This window comes from Scomber japonicus, chromosome 17 (genome assembly GCF_027409825.1).
Source record: "Scomber japonicus isolate fScoJap1 chromosome 17, fScoJap1.pri, whole genome shotgun sequence".
Lineage (NCBI taxonomy): Eukaryota > Metazoa > Chordata > Actinopteri > Scombriformes > Scombridae > Scomber > Scomber japonicus.
Window position 1 is genome coordinate 16,577,270 of NC_070594.1, and position 21,066 is coordinate 16,598,335.

Sequence of the window (21,066 nt, forward strand, 5' to 3'; positions counted from 1 at the left end):
GCACATAATGTGAAAACCAGAAAAGAGTTTATGAAACACCAACTCCTGCCATCGCCTCTCGAGAGGAGTGAAAAACAGAGAGAAGGGGGGGGGGGGGGTCAGTGGTGGAGAGGACGAGGGGAGACAGAATCATTTCCTGCTGTTGAGAGACAAAAGAAAAGGATGGATGATGAGTGCTGAAACACATGAGGTAGAGAAAGAAAGTGTGAGGTTAAAAAGCACCAACATTTGTGAAAGTTCTTAACTTGCGTTTCCATCAAGAGTGATATTTCTTTTTGTTTGAAGTTGGGCCTTGGCTCAGTACCTCGTCCACAATAAAGCGTTTTTTGATGTTAAAGCAGTGATCAGTGTTGTCAGTTCAAAATGTACAGGAGAGCGGAATGACTGTTTAACTGTAAATAGAAAAGAGGAGCTGACAGTAAAACAGAGAGAGAGAGAGAGAGATAGTTGATTTAGAGTGTTTATCTTTCTTTTTTTGTACCCTCAAGCTGTCTCTCTCGTCTGGTGAAAGCTATATGTTTATACCTGTCAGTCTGACTGTGGGTTGCAGTCATGTGTGGCGATGCTATCTGCCCATAGCATTGAGATGGCCTGCCTCCAGACCGCGACACAGATGTATTGCACACTGAGTGGCAGAAGAGGAGCCCGCATTTGTTTAATTCTCCCTCCATCTCTGTCATTTCTTGCTTTGATGTCTCACACAAGTGCACAAGTGTGACCAACCTGCGGGCAGCATGAGTCAGTCAGGGATTACATACACACACACACGTGTGTGCACACATTGATATCTGTATGTGCACACACTGACTCAGCATTCAACCATGTCTTGCAGCAAAGGATATGTCAAAATGTGGGTTTGTGGAAGCAGTGATGAAGAGTCATAAGCGAGTGTTTTATGTTGCTTTTCTTTACAGTGTGCATGCATGAAAGTTTATTAAAAACACTTACACCCCACACTTGGGGTTACAGACCCCAGGGAGTTGCCACGGTAACAACTAATAGTGATCCAAATAAACAATAAACACCCCAGTGTTGTGAAGGGACGAATTCTACCACTGACATTCAGGCCAACCATAAATATGCATCTTCATTCTACTCATGACTCTATTTACTTTCACTTCCAACCCTCCACACACACACACACACACACACACACGCACACACACACACACCACCTTGAGTGCTAGTTCATCCCAGTCATGCATGTGGAACACATTGTAAAACTAAAGCATGCTGGCAAGCTGTGGGTTTGTATTGGAGCCCAGAAGTGCGCACACACACACACACACACACACACACAGACACACATACACATACATACACACACACACACATACTCATACATACATACACAACACACCATAAAAGAGCCAGCAGGCCCGCAGACAATGTCTAGCGCCTCTGAACACATGCTCATGTAAGCTAACTGGTACTGAGAAGCATGAAGTTTACGACTGTGTGTGTGTGTGTGTGTGCGTGCGTGCATGCATGCGTGCGTGTGTGTGTGCGTGCGTGCGTGCGTAGATAACACAGTGTGTCATTGAATGAGATCTTAACCTAATATATAAAGGTGGCATATTCCCAGCTGTTGATCTGTTATTGATTCAAAAATCGCAGCTCATCTTAGTCTCCCCCTTTCTCCCTCCCCCTCCTCTCCCCTCTTAGGTCTATGGAAATGCAGGACCTAGCCAGTCCTCATAATAATCGTGTGGGAGGTGGAGATTCCACGGGCTCCAAGCTGGACAAGAACAACCTTGGCAGCCCCTCCATCACCACCAATGGAACAGGAGGTGAGAAGGCAGAATTTCAGTTTAGTGCTGCAGTACAGTTTTAGTGTACAAAACAGAGTTTTAGCTTAATTTTGTATCATGGTCTGATATTATTTACAGGCCAATTCTATTGTCAAAGTCCTATTTAGACCTCAATGAGAATCCAAAAATTGGAAAGACAAGGGCGATGCACCACTACTCCAAATTTCCACATTAAAGGAATCCTTGAGCACTTTTGGAATTACACTTACTTGCTTTCTTGTTGAGAGTTAGTGCTGAGAATTAGAGTTAGTGCACTTTCATGTCTGTACGATATACAGATGGGTGACAAATTAAAGGAAAAACCTGAATAAATGAGTGGAGAAACATAAGGAGTGCAGAGGCTTCCACAAGGGTGCACTGCATGGTAGAATTAAATAATTAACTCCTAGTCATGCCCTGCAGCATACACACACACACAGTCACTCTCGTGCGCGCTTTTGCTCACTCACTCCAGATTCCGGGAGATTGGATCTCATTTGCGGGTGTCAGGGAGCCGCTATCCATATGCGGGAGACTCCCGGAACTTCCGGAAGAGTTGGGATGTCTGTGTTCATCCCTCCAGTAGACTTCAGAGACTTGTAGAATCAATGACAAGGTGCATTGAACTTGTTCTGGTGGCACATGGTGGCTCAACACTTTACTAAGACAGCTTTTTTTTCCTTTAATTTGTACCCATCTATATATGACTCTCCAGCCAGCAGCTAATTGGCTGGAAGCAGGAAGAAGCACATAACCCCCTTAAAACCGCAACGTTTAATTTTCATACTTTGGTTACAGTACGGATAAAACAAACAAAAACATGCTACTTAGCTAGCCTTAAAAGGTGCTGGTAGGTAGATTTTAATAATTTTGGACAGAGCCAAGCTAGCACTTTCCAGTCTTCATGTTCAGCAAAGTTGACCAGCTGCTGTCTGTAGCGTCATATTTACCTCATAAAAAACATCTTCTCATCTAACTCTACGCAAGAAAGCAAAACCATAATTCCCAAAATGCTAAACTACTCAAGTGCTACATAGATGAATCCACATTTTCATCTGTAATGAAAAATTTAATAAAGTAAGTGTTTCAGACAACGCCTCAGCACAACATGCTAGCACTTAATGATGTCTCATTTATTGAGATATGTAGCTAAATAAATTAATAAAGTGCACTTCTGCTGAGCAAACTCTTTATGTAATTGTTTGTTTTGGGGAGATGCACTTATGACATCTTTGCTCTTCCTCCAACAGAGGTTGAATGCGCTTATTGTAATGTAAGTCACTTTGGACAAAAGTGCTTGATCAGTGTAATGTAATGAAATCTACTGCAAAGTCATCAGTTAGAAAGATTTTTGACCTGCAGAGATAAGTACTTTTTGAGGAATTTATAGAGACGGAAGAAGACTTGCACATGCAAACACACGCATACACACATCCATGCTGGCACGAGTGCTTGAGTAAACCACCGGAGAATGTGTGTAAACACACGGTGAAGCACTTTTGCTCTCCTCCGCTAACCACTTGGCAAAGCGTGTGTGTATATGTGTGTGTTTGAGTGTATATGTCGAAGTGCGGGTCCAAAATCCCACTGGAAACTATTTCCTTTACAAGAGCATTAAAGCATCACCGCTCTCTTAGATGTCAACACCAGCAAGCCCTCTCCTCTTTTTCTTCCTTTTGTCCTACCCTCTCCTTTTCTCCCTTTTCTTTTCCTCTGTCTGTCTGCGTTTCTCTTTCCTTCTTTACATCTTTTTTCTTCTGTCAGCCTTGATCTCTGCCTCTCTCATTCTCTGTCCTCTGGAATCATTTTTGACAAGGCAGTTTGATGTAATAGCACTGGATGTAAGTGCTTTGGTTGAGGGCAATCCTTTGATCTATCGGTGATTCAACATGCAATGGAAACCACTTTTAATAGCAATGTAATGGAAAAAGTGAGATACTGCATTTTGGTCAACTTGATGTGTCAACACACACACACATTCACATTTACAGAAATAGCCGTGCTCAGAGTGGACTTAACAGTGCATTCAGACCATATTAGAGCACTTTAAATCATTTTTGATGAGATCACAGTTAATGGTTTAAGCAGACAGAGCTGAGACTACATGCTGACAGCCAAAACAAACTACATACCCAGCATTCCCCTCACCTGACATCAACCAGCACTCTGGCCTGAGGGCCATCTCCATAGCAACTCATTTGTCTTCATTAGGGCTTGTCCAATAGGTTGTATTGCTCCCTGAGGGGATTAATGAAGTTGTCCTGAATTTAATCGAGTTCTCAGATGGTCAGTGATGATGAGTTTTAATCCTGTTCAGGGAGAAAGCACAAAAATAACTGAGAAAAATATTTATGGGTGCAGGTGTGCTCATCAATGTCAGTGGATCAGCAGTTACTAAAGGAATAGTTTAACATTTTGGGAAATATGCTTATTCGCCTTGAGATTGTGAAGACTCAGATGAGAATATTGATACCACTTTTAATGTCTGTAAGCTAAATATGGAGACAGTTAGTTTAGCATTAAAACTGAAAACAGGAGGAAACAGCTTGGCTCTGTCCAAATGTAAAAAAAAAAGAAAAAAAAAGAAATCCATCTCCTATACCAATACCTCTAAAACTTATTATTTATCATGTTATGACTTATGTATTGAATAGATAGAGCCACTTTAGCTGTTTCCATTATATATATTGTCACCTGGATCTAGCTTACAGACATGAGATCTTCACATCTCAGTCTTGAAAAAAAAGTGAATAACCAAAATGTTAGACTATTCCCTCTCATTTAGCACTCAGCAATAAGGTCAATACGTTTATCTTAAAAGATTGTACTATTCCAAATGTAAAATATCTTTACAATACAAATGTCTCCCTTTTTAAAGCAGTATCACCATGTCCCATATCCCTGAGATTGATATCTGGTTCTCAGTGCATCATATTCTCACCACCTTCCCACCTTGCACCCCTTTAGGTGAAAACATGACAGTTCTAAACACGGCTGATTGGCTGTTGGGCTGCAGCAGCCCGCCCCCTGCTCCGGGCTCCAAGGACTATGGTACAGCGGTGCATGTGTGTGAATCCAAGCCCAAAAGTCATACTACCTTAAATACAAACGGGATGAGTTTCTATCATTTAGGCTTGTCTTAGATCTGATGTTTTTTGTGCCCGAATTGCTCTGATTGATTTTTCATTTTGCTGTGCTGTGTTCTCTGCTCTTTGGATCCCGTTGTAATTGTATCAGTGTGTGTGTATGTGTGTGTTATGAATATGCAAGGTTCCCGCCAGTCAAGGATTTTCTGAAAAAAGTTGGGAAATTTGATGAATTTGCTGGGGAAGTCGGAAAATATCTGGGGATTTCACCAAAGGGTCACCTTGCACGATTATATTTTTAAACTTGATCATTTAATTTAATTGATTTCAGACTTTTCCTAAACTGAAACATGACATTAAAAACATAAGGAGGAATAAAAGCTTAAGGTCATGGGTGTATATGGACTTGGTTATAGAAAACCTGTTGTGGAATTTTATTACAGGGGGAAACACTGCACACAGCATACAAACTGATATGAATGGAATGAAATGTTTTTCTTTGTGTGTTTGTGTGTATGTGTGTGTGTGTGTGTGTGTGTGTGTGTGTGTGTGTGTGTGTGTGTGTGTGTGTGTGTGTGTGTGTGTGTGTGTGTGTGTGTGTGTGTGTGATGGCACTTCTCTACTGGCCTCCCCTGACACTGATCTTTTCCTTCTTCCTTAAGTGAAAACAGAGCCTATGAACAACAGCGATACGGTTACTACGACAGGCGACACAGCACTGGACACATACGCCTGCTCAGGTAACAGACATACACACATGTTTTTTCAGTTGGAGAGGAATTCAAAGGTCATTGTGTTCGAGTCTCAGCTATATTTTGCCTTGTTTTGTCTGATGCACAAACACCATCATGAGTTTCAGCTCCATGGTAGGCTCGCTGAAAGCTTTAATCCCATGAAGCATTGCCTGTCCTTGCATTGCGTCATCAAAGGCTGGCAGAGGAATGAGAAGAAAGGAAGAGACATTTTTACACTGGTCTTTTTTTTTAGACTCACACACAACCCCTTGCTCCTTCGCATTGCAAAACACACTCACACACAAAAACATAAAGCAATGCACAGTGAGGGTTTGGAAGCAGCAGGGTGTTTGTCAGTGCTGAGCTCTGACATCTCAATGACCACAAACAGACATTGTGTTTTACTATGAGGCCCGCTGTTAGGGTTTCGTGGACTGCAGAGAGAATTTGGCTCCTCTCCATTCAAAATGCTTCAAATTATGTTTACTGGAACAGCATTTCAACTCAAACAAGCCAGAGGCTGCGAATTATGCTGTTCAGCAGTGGTTTTGTGAAATGTGAAGGGAAACAGGAGATTTGAGTTGACACCATCTGTAATCTGGTGTTGCCTTGTTGTTTTTGATTATTGTGCTGTTTTTAGTAATCACCAGCAGCGGATACAGCCCTCGCTCAGCCCACCAGTACTCTCCCCCCCTCTACCCATCAAAGTAAGTCTGATTTTTTACATAACAGATAACTGATGCACGTGCTGTCTAAGAATCCTTATCAGTGTAGCCTCTCTGATACTTCTGTAATGCAACTGCCCTAAATCTTTGCTTTTACTCGCAATTCTATCATTCCATCGTTATTATCATCCTTTATTGTCCCATATTCCGTCATTATCCACCTTGTATTCACCTCACCTGTTTTGCCTTTTTTTAGGCCCTACCCTCACATCCTCTCCACACCAGCAGCTCCGCCCATGCCGACGTACGCTGGCCAGCCCCAGTTCAGCAGCATGCAGCAGTCAACTGTCTACACCGCGTACTCCCAGACAGGACAGGCCTACGGACTGTCCACCTATGGTATCAGCAAACACACGCTTTCAAAACCACACAATGACATGGAGTGGTTGAACAGTTTTAAGCAAGGGCCTATTTTGTAAACCATTTACATACAAGCGCCAGAAGAGACCATGATTGGATGTTTCCCATGTGGTTATAAATGGACAAAACCAGAGAATTCAAACTGCAAGAAAAACAAATTAAACTCTTATTACTTTTCTCTTTTATGCTGACTGACTATTGGGATTAACTACGTAATTATGCAGTTTTGAATCATGAAAGCAAAAAAAAAAAAAACTCATTCAGTAGGCCTAATGGAAGTAATGGATGTAATATCAGCTGTACTAAAGTAAATTAAAATGTAGTCCAATAACATACAGTGAATGGGAGACAATGTAATATAAGTAACATATTCAAACCTTATATAATACTTTGTTTTTTTCCCTCATCACAGATCTCGGTGTGATGCTACCGGGTATAAAGACAGAGAGCGGCCTAGCCCAGAGTCAGTCTCCTCTCCAGACAGGCCTCAGTTACAGCCCCAGCTTCACCACGCCTCAGCCCGGACAGACTGCCTACTCACCCTATCAGATGCCAGGTCAGTAGGAAACGCATGCGCTAAAACACTGCAGCGGTTCCTTATCTGTCCTGCCTTCAATTGAGAAAAAATAATACTAAACTGGGATTTTCTCCATATTTTAAATTCTTGCTGTAAATGGAGACTGGAAATTGGCCTTCACTGTGATGTGCTTGCTTTTCTTTCCAGGTTCAAGTTTCACTCCTTCCTCAGGCCTCTACGCCACCAACAACTCAGTGTCCAACCCCGCCAACTACACTGCCACACAGCAGGTACCCCAGCTTGTCCACCGTCTGTATGTATAGTTTAAACCTGGGCCGCTTGTCCTGCCCAGCTGAAAGTAAGCTAAAGCTCTAACATTCACTTTCCCAGGCCGATATGAAAGCCTATTTCCTCAAGGGGCTCTTGCCAGAGCAGATCAACTATGTTACAATACATGTTTTCTCTGAGTGGTCAAGTGAATGTCATTTGACTCATTATGCTGGCTCAAATAAAAGATGAAGATTTTGTGCGGTGCAGTTGCTATAGTATTTGAGACCAGGAGTGGTTTTACAGTCACGCTCCCACACAACTTTCCTCATTCAAAGCAGCTTGGAGAAATAAAATCTAATTATGCTGCAACCTCGCTATGGGGACAAACTTAGGAAAGAAACAGACAATTAGTCTTTGTGAAAGAGTGTTTTGTTCCGAATATTTCTCTATGTCTATATGATGAATTGCATTGTGGTAGTAAAATGCTTAAAGGGGGATTTTAATGTCCCACTATGATAGATGTGGCTGTTTACAGAAAGAAAGTCAAGGATTGGCCAGTGTGGGTGGATTAAGGGGAAAAGTGTGTGTGTGTGTGTGTGTGTGTGTGTGTGTGTGTGTGTGTGTGTGTGTGTGCGTGTGTGTGTGTGTGTGAGAGAGAGAGAGAGAGAGAGAGAGAGAAAGAGAGAGAGAGAGAGAGAGAGTTTAACAAAAAAATAGTGGGAAAAGAAGAGAAGGACTGATAGAAAGCAAGTCTGTGTGTATGCAGGCTCGCGTCCAACTGTCGCGGCATAACTACACACTAAATTTGTGCGCGTGTGTGCATTCATGTGGTTTGCTCCAGTTTACAAGGACTTGTAGAGATGGACACAGTGACAGGTTTAGAGAGCTGGCTCATAAAAGCGCCCATCTCCACTGGGTCCGTAAAAAATGGCAACACAAGGCTTTAATTGTTTAGGAGATATAAAAAACAGAACAGAGGGGATAAAAGATTACAGAGATGAGAGGGAACACTTGTAAAAATCTCTCTTCAAAAGTCAGTCTGAACCATTCCAGAAAAGTAAAACATCTCTATTTTCCTGTTGGTTTTTTTTTTCTTCTTCTTTTTGTCTCTGCTTCTATCACTTTGTGTCTTTCTGGGCTCATAATTCATGTCACTCTCTGCAGGATTATCCCTCATACACAACGTTTGGCCAAAACCAGTACGCCCAGTATTATTCCGCCTCCACTTATGGGACATATATGACCTCCAACAGCGTGGATGGTACAGGCTCCACAGCGGCCTACCAGCTGCAAGATCCCACCCCCGCCATGACTGGACAGGCTGCTGAACTTCACCCAGGTTTGTCCTATAAAGAAACAAGTAGTCTGGATGAAACAGTCAATACTGCAGTCATAACTTCATAAATATGCAAACAAAAATGTCCGATTTTGTTTTTTTCACCCGCTGCCAATTGTGGCTCCGTAATCTTGTTTCCAGTAGAAAATACCGCAGTTTGGGTAACTGAGTTCAAAACTCTCTTTCAGGCATGATGGAGTACAGGAAGTAACTCCAAGCTGTAGTCATAGTTACCTGGCATCATACTCACTAATTGGAGAATCAGGATGTGTTTACACTAGAGTTTTTGATTAGAGGGAAGTTGCATAAAATATTGCACTTTTGTAGACAAGTAGGAGAGAACAAAAAAGGAGAAAAAAAGAAAGCACGCCCATTTGTACAGCAATATGACTTGCTATTCAAATTTCAGCTTCTTTTTTCACATTTTTTCTGGGTTTATCTTGGCGGTAATTCAGGAAGCCTGATTAAAGGAGCTTATCATTCTTCCTGTCACTGGCACTTTCTCTGTCGCCGCCTTCCTCACTCTTTTTTTCTCCTCTTCTCCTCAGTCTCTTTCTTTCGGTCGCTCACATACTCTCTGTGTCTTTTTGTGTCTTTATTCACCCTCCCCACCCCCCACCCCCCCCACCACCACTCTCCCGCTCTCCCTGATTGAGACATAACAATATGAGTGCCGAAGCTTAAGGTCTGGTTCTAGTTACCACACAGCAGTGGGAGCATATGGCATTAGGAGGTGTGTGTGCAAGAATGTGTGTGCTTTTGCGTGCATATATGCTGCTGCAGATTTTTGTAGGTACAGTATCTATACAAGAGGCATCAGATTACCTTAACTTTTCTAATTTATGACACGGTTCCATCTTTCCCCGTCCTCTCTTAAATCTTTACATTTACATGTTATCGTGAATCACTCAGAATACCAATGGTGCTTTTGTTTAGTTTTCTTGGTAGTCTTTATGTTGATCTGTCATGCCAATTACCTTGAATTATGAAACCTGACAAGATGGCTTATTACTGTGCAAAGTCTGAGTTATTACTTTTCCTGAAGTGGATACAACTCCAGAACACCTGTGGGATCAACTCAAACCCCACATCATTACCGTTGCTTTATAGGTTGCGATCACTCGTGCAGCTTGAGACAGATATTTGATCATTTGTAAATTTCCAGTGATTTAAAAGTTGAATCCTGTCTGTGTTTGTGTGCAACCTCAGGGGACTTTGATACAGTGCAGAGCCCCTCCACCCCCATCAAAGAGTTGGATGACCGAGCCTGCCGGAGTGGGGGGTCCAAGTCCCGGGGCAGGGGCCGCAAGAACAACCCCTCCCCTCCTCCTGATAGTGACCTTGAGGTAAGGTACCAAAAAAAAACCAAACTAAAATATATATACTGACAGAGCCTTTACAGTAGTGACTGCATATTCCATTCAAATCTCAGTGGATATATGGTATTCCCTTTGATTTTCGTCATCTCTGCTCTCTCGAGTCTAAAAACACAACAGAGGAGCAACTGATAAAGAGCAGGACCACCCATGTCACGGTCCATTTGGGTGTACATGCATGTATGGGCTGAAGCAATAGACATAACATGTCTGAAAAACCATCTTCCATTGTTTTTCTTTTTTTCTATAGAGGGTTTTTGTGTGGGATCTGGATGAGACAATCATTGTCTTCCATTCTCTGCTCACGGGGTCCTACGCACAGAAATATGGCAAGGTAAGATGTCAGCCAACCTTCACTGTCAATCTGTAATTATTGTTATATCATCAGGACCCTCTAGATCCATTCTGCACCTGGTCAGTCTACCCATCCATTTTGTTTCTGTCTGCCAAATCCCAGGTTACAGCTGGGATAACATTGCTCTAGTTTTGGTTAAATGAAGAGTGATGAACCTGAACACTTTGCTCCAGGTTTACCAGAATTAGCTAAATGGTGGAGTTATAGCTTAAGCATCAACGTCTCAAAGCCTGGAAGATAATTGCTGCATTATTGAAGCATGGTATGATGATGCGTCATCCTGTTACTGACTGACCCAAGACAGAAGACAAGGTTGTTATTTCAGGATGTGGGGATTACAGTTTCACCTTGATTTACTCACAAAAACCTCTCTTAACAATGACTTCTGACTGTCCAAAATGAGAGAGGAGAGAAGTAGAGAATCAAAATGCTGATAGTGCTCATCTGGGTTGCCTTCCATTTTTATGGTGCGCTCTCAACAATAATGTTAGTCTGGACTAGTATGGACTTTTTCCCCCCAAGCTTTGCCTGTCAGGCTACATACAGGCTGCCAAGCCTTGCAGATGCTGGTTAGGGCTGAAAAGAAAATTCCACCTCCTCTTTTTTTCTCAGGCAGATCATTTCTGCTGTATATTGATATCCTTCTGTATATTATCCTAAAAGTTGATATTCTAAAAAAAGATGCTACAGCTACACAACAGTCATATATAAGACCATCAAGAGCTCTATTGAAGAACAATGCAAATAGTGATTTTAAATGGAGATAGTGTCTTAGTAGTGCCTCTTTTTTTTTTGCGCTGTTGTTTTTGTACCCTCAATTGATAGCCCACCACTTCTGAAATCAAACTTACTCCTTTGCTTGAAGAGTGCTTGTTTTATCTGTAAATTCTGTTTTTAAGCAGTATTTTATAAAATACAGCTAACACTGAGCATACAATTCAAATAAGCTTAATTTCCCTCAGTGGATTTCTAACATTACATCAGCTACTTGAGGAGTGTTACAGTTGTTTTATGATGGTGACCACATACATAAAAAACAACATAAACAACATAAATGTGCTACATAAGAATCCATTTAAAAGCGATTTATGAATTGGCCATGCTTACATTAGTTTAATCATAATTTGACATGCTAATTTCTTGCTTGGGCTGATGTTTATTTCAGTCTCCGTTGTGAACTTATTTGGTGGTCTCGCCTTCTCACATAACAGCTACACTGTTTATAGTTCCCCTTGATTTTAAAAGTTCCTGGCTCTGACCTGGGATCATTCTATGTGGCCAAGGCTGCAGATTTTTATTGGGTGATGTCGTTTCCTGTGGCACCGGAGTAGCCACCAGCCTGCCTGTACAGGCTTTGCATCCCACTGCGGCCTGCAGAGTCCATTCTGAAAACTTGTTTGGCAGTCAAACAAAAGCTGGCACAGTATACACAGAGCATTTGGAGCCAGTCTTCCACAGAACCATAGGAGCCCAGCCGTTTTACACATGGGTTTGTGGGTACTGATGTACTTCCTAGTAGCTCTGCAGTCATGGAATTTAATGTTTGGCAATTGGGATTTAATGGTTATAAGACAGTCCCTGGTGAGTTGTAAATCATTCTGTGTGTGTGTGTGTGTGTGTGTGTGTGTGTGTGTGTAGGTATGTGTGTGTGTGTGTGTGTGTGTGTGTGTGTGCGTGCGTGCGTGTGTGGGTGCGCATACACACACTTGCGGCCCTGTGGTTAATTCAGCTTGGTTTGTGTTGTATTTACTGTAGAGAAACTCTGAATACCAAAGGATGATATCACAAGTCAAGTCTTGGCAAGGAGAAAGCCGTGCATCCCACTCTCACTCGCAAAACAAATGATGAATGAGACGCATGATTTCAACGGCTCACTTCCCAAAGACAAAATTAGGTGTCATGTCCATACTGATAATATGTCATGTTTTGTGATAAAGCACAAGTCTTGAGTGCACTGATTCATGACAAAGAATTTGCATGAAAAAGATCATATCTGAATATATGCCTTAAAATATTTGTAAGGGCTTTTTTTTTCAACTCATTTGCCGCTGCCCTTAAGAAATATAGCAGCAGCTGTGTCTGTTCACACCTCGCCCCAAAATAGTGTTTACACTGTCGACATAGCAACCACAAGACCTAAGTACCCCTATCACACAGGCTATGAGGATATATCTTCCCTAAATGATGTTTCGCTTTTCATGAATATACACAGAGAAGCGCATTCTCTCATACAGACACAGACCCGTCACACTCCTCGTTTTTCACGGCTGGAGTTCTTATAACCAGGGATGATGTTCATATCATCATGAAGTGTTGAGTTCCCAGAGCTCAAATGATAACAGCGGAGGTGGAGAGAGGAATTGTTGCAGGCTACCCTTGCCAGGCTGTGATTGATTGAATGTGTCTGGCAATATATTACAAAAAATAAAATAAAAACTACCTCAGTCTATCTGGAGCCCAAAGTGCAGCCAAATTCAACTGCTCCGAGAGAATGAACACATTTCATCTGTGAGTGTTTTGACAAACAGTGATGTCTGCAGCTCTGTTTTGGCTAGCAGCCAACGTAATCAGTACCTGAGAGACTGATTCAAGGGCCTCTTGTCAGTCTCTGTGACTGAAAAGAAATTCAAAATTGTTATCTCTTTAGCACGCTGACACACTTCTCACACACACATCTTTGAACTTCATGGAGCATTCGCACAACGTTTTTTTGCACTTTCCCACACTCGGCAATGCCCACAATCTCTGTCTCTGTCTCTGTCTCTCTGTCTCTTTCTATCTCTGTAAGCCTCATTCGCTCACTTTCACTCTCCTTCCTATTAGTTTCTTTCTATTCTGGTCGTCTGACAGTGTCAGCGAATCGCGCGGCAAGCTGTCGACCCTCGCTGACCTATCACAGATGATGGTTTTTGCAGCTGAGCCTCGGCTGGCAGGGCAGGCTGCGCTCTCCCAAACACTCGCGCACACACACACAAACCATTCACATACCACACACACTCCACACGTCTCCCTTCGAGGGTGCCCACTCTCTGCAATACACACATACGAAGGCACACACACTCTTCCTCTCAATCCCTCCACCACACACACACATAACGCTGCAAACACCCCCCACCAAGCATGAGGAATGTTGATGGGACAGAACAAGTGCAACCTGTCTGTCAGCATCTGCTGTGATGAGTGGAGCATACCAATTCTACAAGTAGGGGGGCGGGTGTGAATTGGTGCCTTCAGGGAAGGGGGTTAAGGGGTTGGTGGTGTAAAATTATAAATTACTGTTGTGGAGAGAAAGAACAACTGCTTCTGGAAAGAGGATATGACAATGACTATCGTAATGATGATGATGATGATGATGATGATGCATTTCTCCTTCTTTAGGACCCTCCTATGGCAGTAACGCTGGGTCTGAGGATGGAAGAGATGATCTTCAACTTGGCTGACACACACTTATTCTTTAATGATCTGGAGGTGAGACACAGACATCAGACACAAACAAAAACATGCTTTTAAAACATTCAAGGATATGTTTAAGGAAACTGAACATTTGTTGCACCGCATTCAGATTTTTTCCAAAATACAGCATTGAACAGTTAAAGTTTCTTGAGGCAAAGCTGCCATTCAGTGAAATACTACTACTGCCCCCTAGTGGTATAAAGTAATGTAATACACAACTTGCAGTAGGTGCAGCACACATACATATATATTACTATATTGTTATAATTCCAGTATACTTAGTTTTGTTATAATTGTTGATGATGAAAACATTAATGTCCCTCCTCATGTTACAAAAAAGTTTCGATTTTTAATGAGTGTGATTTGTGTCTGTGTTTGTGTGTACAGGAGTGTGATCAGGTACATATTGATGATGTGTCATCAGATGACAATGGGCAGGACTTAAGGTGAGAATTTAACATTTCATAAATGTGTTGGTTAACGTTTACAAATAGTGCTAATAATCTTTAATTAGTGCCATAATTGAAATTCACATGTTACAGTATTTGTTATGTTTGTATTATATGGTACTATTATTGGTTCTTTGTTAAGATTAATAATATTTTTCATCACATCAATTATGAGCAGAATAAAATATTAAAACGTGCATATTTTATTATATTCACAACCTTTAAAGATTTTTTTCATTGTTGTCTTACAAATACTTCTAACAGTTTTGTTTATAGTACTGCACCATGAACCATTTATTAATTGTGTTCTACCAGAGCAGATTTTTCAAATAAAACATATCATTATTATTGACAGTACTTACAGTTTTGCAACTGATGGCTTCCATGCAGCTGCAACCAGCGCCAACCTGTGCCTGGCTACGGGTGTCCGCGGTGGGGTCGACTGGATGAGGAAACTGGCCTTCCGCTACCGACGAGTCAAAGAGTTGTATAGCACATACAAAAACAATGTGGGGGGTAAGCCAATCAGACAGGAGTTTACTGGACACCGGGGCCAGGTGGAGGGTCATCTTAAATGGGTTTTTGTTCAGTTGAAGCTGTAAATTCTCCACTGAAACTGAATATTTGGGAGATATTGTGTCTGAAAACATAATTTTTTTTGTTTTTTCAACATATTATGGATGTTATATTATGTGAATTATTTCTTAAACCTTTGCAAAACAGAATTTTAACAATCTAGAGTATAAAAGTTAGATTTAAACAATAATTTAAATGTATTTAATGTAAAGCTAAAAGTCTTTTTTTAAGAAATTTATCATAATAATATAATACTGATAATAATAATCAGCAATTACTAAAAATAGAAAAACAGAAATAAAATCTTGAATTGGGAGCCAGATAAAGTTGAGTATTAAAATAAATACATACTAGTGAATATCCAGTATACACATATAAATATACCAAAGAAACCTCAGGTCAGCCATTGTAAGAACAGTAAATTACAGTATGTGGCTGTTTATATAGTTTTCCATCAGTAAGGTATTTTGAAGGCTGATGTTGGTCAAATAGCTGCTAGTGGCCAATGATTTGGATACATTTTCACTGTCTTTAAATATTTGAATTTGACCAATTTCATGGCAAAAGAAAATATGAAGTTTATTTGTGTTAAAGTAGAAAATATTCTAAAACATTTAAACCAAAATGAAACACTTCTGCAAATCATTTCCTTTAAAATGACATCTATTCACTTACTAATTCAAAAACAAGAAATTTTCATTTTACTCATTTTCACTATTACCTTTCATTAATGGCACACGTCAGAAAGATTATACCGGTATATGAGTCTAACCCTTGTTGACCTTAGGGGTTCCTCGTTTTTCCTCGTTTAGAATGCCCTGACCTTTCCTGCTTTTTACTCATGTGTGTGTGATGCCTGCTGCTCCAAGGATTTCATGAGTTCATGCTGTGCATGCTTTTAGGTCTGCTGGGTCCCGCTAAGAGAGACGCCTGGCTGCAGCTCAGAGCAGAGGTGGAGGCCCTGACTGACTCCTGGCTCACTCACGCTCTCAAGTCCCTGTCCATCATCAGCTCCAGGTGCCTATTCATGTTGTGTTTATCTCTCTGTATATATTCTCGGGACATGGAGTAGTATGACGTTACTCCTGCATGCAATCCTGTTCTAAATTTACTTACCCACCTCTCCTGTACTGTAGATAATGTGTCCTCTCTCTATCTCTATCTCTATCTGTGTCCCACAGGAGTAACTGTGTAAATGTGTTGGTGACCACAACGCAGCTCATACCAGCGCTGGCTAAAGTTCTCTTATATAGTCTGGGTTCTGTTTTCCCCATTGAGAACATTTACAGTGCAACAAAAATAGGTAAGGAGCAAACACACACAGCAGCTGTAGCAACAAAAATGCCTTCAGACATTTTATATATTCTATAATCTAATATTGGCAGAAATAAGATAATGCAGAATGGAAATAATTAAATTGAAAAAATATTGAATTAGGATTTGCTATGTATTTGACTTATGGTATTTTAAAGGTTCAAATGTCCCATGTATGTTGTTGGTTACTCATGATTTTGTCATTTCTTCATCTACTTCCACATGTTACCGATACCCTGTTCCCTATTATCATATTCAATTTATAGTTAATTGAGCTCAGGTTCATTGAGGGGTGGTGTGGGAATGTTTGACATATATTATTTTACACTCTTTTTGGGTGCTTGTGTTTGTGTGCATGACAGTAGAACCCGTCCACTCAAGTAGCTATGCATTCTTGATAGATTTAGTAAAATAATAAAACATAATAATTTAAAGCTGGCATCAAAGTACACCTTTCTCCAGACAACAATATTGACTGTTAGTAAATGGAAACAGATTTGATGCAGGGTCATTATTTCTCATTATCATTTTATACAGCTTTGCAGTTACTTTTACATGCACTGGAAACTTAAAGGTATCTTGTGGAATATTTGACCACTAGAGGTGCTATAGAGCAAAGTGGCGTGGGTCCCTATTTTGTTTGTGCAATGTTCATGCATAAGTTCTTAGGATTTAGGAATAAGAATACACATTCTCAATCACACTGTCACTGATGGACAGTTTGTAACAGTAACATGGCAAAGCGCTTGCAAAGACAGTTAAGAAGACTGAAAGCTAGCAAGCATGGATGTAAATATTGCATGATTTAAAATATTTCTTTTACTCTAAGTGTTTTGTGAGAAGCATTGATTGTTAATATAAGTTTTGTTTGTTTATAAGAAAACTCTGCAGGGCACCTTTAATGTGACCCCTCAATCCAAACTTACTTAAATTTGATGATTTGTTTTTACACCTACAGTATACACTTAAAAATAATAAAGCCATGACAAATTAAGTTTTTTTTTAAAATTAATGATCATTTATAGTTAAAAATTGATATATAAAAATTGTGATCCAACATACATTAAGAAAACAGTTTGCATCTGCCACTGAAGCTCCTGCTACAACATAAAACCACTTGTAATATTCTCTTACATTCACTACTTGCTTTTTTTCCATTGCATTATTTTAATTTGAGAATCTGCTATGCAACACTGCATAAGCAAGCACTTGGGGTATAGGACAGTTAAGACTCAATAAAACTTGTTTAATCCCAGCTTTGTTCTACATTATATCCGTCCTCTCCTCACATGATATTGATTTGGCCTCGTACAACTCTTCACACTCGTGGGATCTTCCAGGCCGGACGCCCACATTCTGAATGCACTGTTAGCCTGATCCCCAGCAGGTTACGCCAATGTACCCCAACCGTGGCCAACACTAAATTACATTCAACTGTACATCAATCTGAGCAAAAAGAAACAACTCGGATTAAGGGGTGGGTTAGAGAGCCAAGAAAACTCAAGCCAAGTGTGTGTTTGTGAGTTTATGTTACACCCTTTTCACCCCACAGCGCCTTGATTCAAATGGACGTAGCAATGCGGTAACCATGACAACTGCCGGAGGTTTAAGACACAAGCAGAGTGCTTAAGTGTTTAAGGTCAGATGCCATATCCCATGGACTCCTGGCCACAAAACAAACTTTTGCATATGGAATTACTATATATACAATTAGCCTCACACAGATACAAGAAAAAAGTTTAAAGGTTAATACGGGCTGTGACCTCACAAGTATGTCTGCACTTGTATGTCTCACAAGTATGTCTGCACTTATATGTCTCACAAGTATGTCTGCACTTGGAGTTGTCGTGGTAACCAGGTTGATTATATTTATATGAGCTGAAGTGCCTCTCAAGACAAATCATGTGGATGTCAGGATTAATCTGAGTGAGCGCTCTGTTATATGGGAAAATTGTGTTTTGTGTTTGTGTCTGTGATAGCCTCTTCTCCCCTGTCTCCCCTCATCACTCACCCTGATGCACACAGCTCTTCATCTTTCTGTGGTTTATTTCCGTGTAAACAATAAAGGAAAACCTGTGAAAGCCATTTGTTTGTCTCCAGGCAAAGAGAGCTGTTTTGAACGTATAGTCTCCCGCTTTGGCACTAACATTACATATGTTGTGATTGGCGATGGGAAGGATGAAGAGCATGCCGCCAGCCAGGTAAACAAACGACTTCTGAACTTTGACCCCTCTGACCTTGTTACCTTCCTTCCTTCCCCCTTGTTTATTTGTTTTTTTGCAGGAAAAGAGAGTTGCTTTGAACGCATAATGCAAAGGTTTGGCAGGAAAGTAGTGTATGTTGTAATTGGGGACGGTGTGGAAGAGGAGCAGGCGGCCAAAAAGGTAATGGACCCCGCAACCTCACCGTGACCCCGTCTACTCCACACAGTGTGAGCTCTGATTGGACGAAGCCTGCCTTTCTTTGCTGTAGAGGTTTTGTGTTGGTCGTTACCTTTTTTTCCACGTTCTACTTGCTGTTGCTTTTTCCCCCCTTTGTTAAAGCAGCAGACAGCAGACTTCTTAATTGCAACTGTCAGAAAATTAGAGATCGAGACTCAGCTAATGCACATTTTGCACCTCCTTTTGAAAATCAAATAAACAAGTTGATGGACCACCTGTAGTAAGATTATTAAAATGAAATTCATGCTTTTGGATCATGTATTTCTAAACTCCACTTGACCATTGTCGACCTTGACAATGAAAATGAATGGCTGCCCAAATGTACACAGTGATTACACTTTCAACAATCTCTATTTTTTTTAGAGCAAATAATGTTGGATAGCCGTTTGGGGAGAAATCTCTGGATAGCATATATTCATTGATAGTGTGTGTAAGAGAGAAATGTTATATCACAACAAAACAGATGCTAAGTTAAAACCGAAGTAGTGATATACTCGCATAGGGCTTATTTCCTTTAAAATGTGAATATAAATCTAATCTCTTCTCCATTTTTGGGTTTCATTCATAATCCTGGGTGCTGGGATTGTTAAAGGAATAGTTTGACATTTATGGGAAATGCACGTCCTCGCTTTCTTCCAAGAGTTAGAAAATGTATATCACTCTCATACCTGCTCACTGTATGGCCAGCAGCTAGCTAGCTTTGCATTGAGTCTTGTCTTCACAATGAAGTTGCTAGGCAACACTGCAAATTGGATATTTTTCCATTTTATTATTTACACAGATAAAACAAACAAGCTGTAACATGTTAATTTGTGAGGTTTAGATTATTTTCCATCTTTTGTAATCTATATGCTAAACTAAACTAATTTAGCTTGGCTGCTAGCTGTAGTCTTATGGTTAATGCAAAGAGTAGCATCAATATTCTCAGCAAACTCCTGGCAAAAAGCCAAAGAATGTATTTCCCAAAATGCTGATCTATTTCTTTGTGCCTTAGGATTGCATGGATTTTGTTTGCAGTGCTTTTGCAAAGAAAGAAGCTACAAGCTACTGTAGTGTAGCTTGCATGGTTTTAGGTGGTGGTGTGCATCTATGAAACTGTACCTGTTTTAAATAACATTTGTGTGTGTGTGTCTCTACTCCGCAGCACAACATGCCTTTCTGGAGGATATCCAGTCACTCTGACCTGCTGGCATTGCACCAAGCACTGGAGTTTGAGTACCTGTAACTATTATAGCAATATGGACTCATGCAACGTTACTATGGACATGGTCAGCCAGGCAGCCCATTTCTTTTGTATAACTATTTAAGAACACACAATACACTGCAAATGTTTGTGATTTTTTTTTGTCTTGTTTTTTTTGAACATCTGGATTTACAAACTCTAAACGGTCTTAAGAAGCAAGGGAGAAGTGAAAGGAGGTTAAGGAAAGGACAGTGGGGTCAAGAGGCGACTCAACTTCCCAATGCACCCCTGGCCTCAAAACTGTGGACAGACCTCTAGGAATACCCGGCCTACTGTCCTCCCAGCTGCAGCAGACTGGAGGCCTGTACAGGGTTTCAGACCTCTCTTGGCCCAGGAGATGGGTTTTTGGCCAACTCCTTGATGTTTGGTTTGTGCTCGGAGCACCCTGGTTACTATCTGGAGGACTGTTGTGGTTCATCTTGGATGAACTATCCTCAAACAGTTATTCGAGGGCTTTGTACAGGCAGCAATATGTGTGTGGGATTAACAGCTGCTTCTATTTTTATGTTTTCTTCCTGGTGGTATAATCACAACAATGCAGTCTGTGTCAGAAACTTGTGTAAATTATTTACAATAAACTTAAGGGCAGTGGTGGGTGTTTGTCAATGAAAGGAAATCATGTTTTTGGGGTCTTTTTTTCTGGATTTTTGTATTGTTTTTGGCTGGGGTGGGGTGGGGGGATTAAGGATGTGCATCATGATGTGTTGTGCCTTAATGTGTTTGAATGTCTTTTCTTTATTCAGAAATGTAGATATAAAAAGGTGAACTTATCCAAATGACCTATGCATCTTCTTACATAATGAAATATGACTGATGTGATTAGATTTAACCCATGAAACTAAGTACAGTATAAGGCTGCATAATATTTAAGACAATGGTGATAAACTGGTTTGATAAAAATCAGAAATGCCCAACACTGTAGCATGAACCTCAAACCAGTTCTTAGGTGTGTAATCAGACATCCCAAAGTTTACCTCTACAATTTGAGCTTCATGCATCATTCTCCGCTCATACTGAGCATAACTCATTACCGTCTTCAAT

General features: G+C 40.7%; 1 protein-coding gene across 2 annotated transcripts; it reads left to right on the plus strand.

Annotated features, from left to right (window-relative positions):
• The first annotated feature begins 1,669 nt into the window (after window positions 1-1,669).
• eya4 (EYA transcriptional coactivator and phosphatase 4) lies at window positions 1,670-20,707 on the plus strand. 2 transcript variants are annotated; one of them, XM_053337337.1, is made up of 16 exons: window positions 1,670-1,790; window positions 5,539-5,616; window positions 6,251-6,317; window positions 6,532-6,674; window positions 7,108-7,251; window positions 7,420-7,502; window positions 8,647-8,821; window positions 10,028-10,164; window positions 10,445-10,528; window positions 13,928-14,017; window positions 14,390-14,448; window positions 14,807-14,967; window positions 15,930-16,044; window positions 16,209-16,330; window positions 18,442-18,542; window positions 19,927-20,707. In XM_053337337.1, exons 1-16 carry the CDS (start codon window positions 1,670-1,672, stop codon window positions 20,005-20,007), a joined length of 1,761 nt encoding a protein of 586 aa, XP_053193312.1. In that variant the 3' UTR covers window positions 20,008-20,707. The 2 variants fall into 2 exon arrangements, with proteins under 2 accessions (XP_053193312.1, XP_053193311.1); XM_053337336.1 differs by lacking the exon at window positions 18,442-18,542 and adding an exon at window positions 18,625-18,725.
• The last annotated feature ends 359 nt before the right edge of the window (window positions 20,708-21,066 follow it).

Coding starts and splice junctions, on each gene's coding strand:
- eya4 (XM_053337337.1), top strand. CDS start 1,670: ATGGAAATGCAGGACCTAGCCAGTCCTCATAATAATCGTGTGGGAGGT. Junction 6,318..6,531: donor CCCCCCCTCTACCCATCAAA/GTAAGTCTGATT, acceptor GCCTTTTTTTAG/GCCCTACCCTCACATCCTCT. Junction 8,822..10,027: donor GGCTGCTGAACTTCACCCAG/GTTTGTCCTATA, acceptor GTGCAACCTCAG/GGGACTTTGATACAGTGCAG.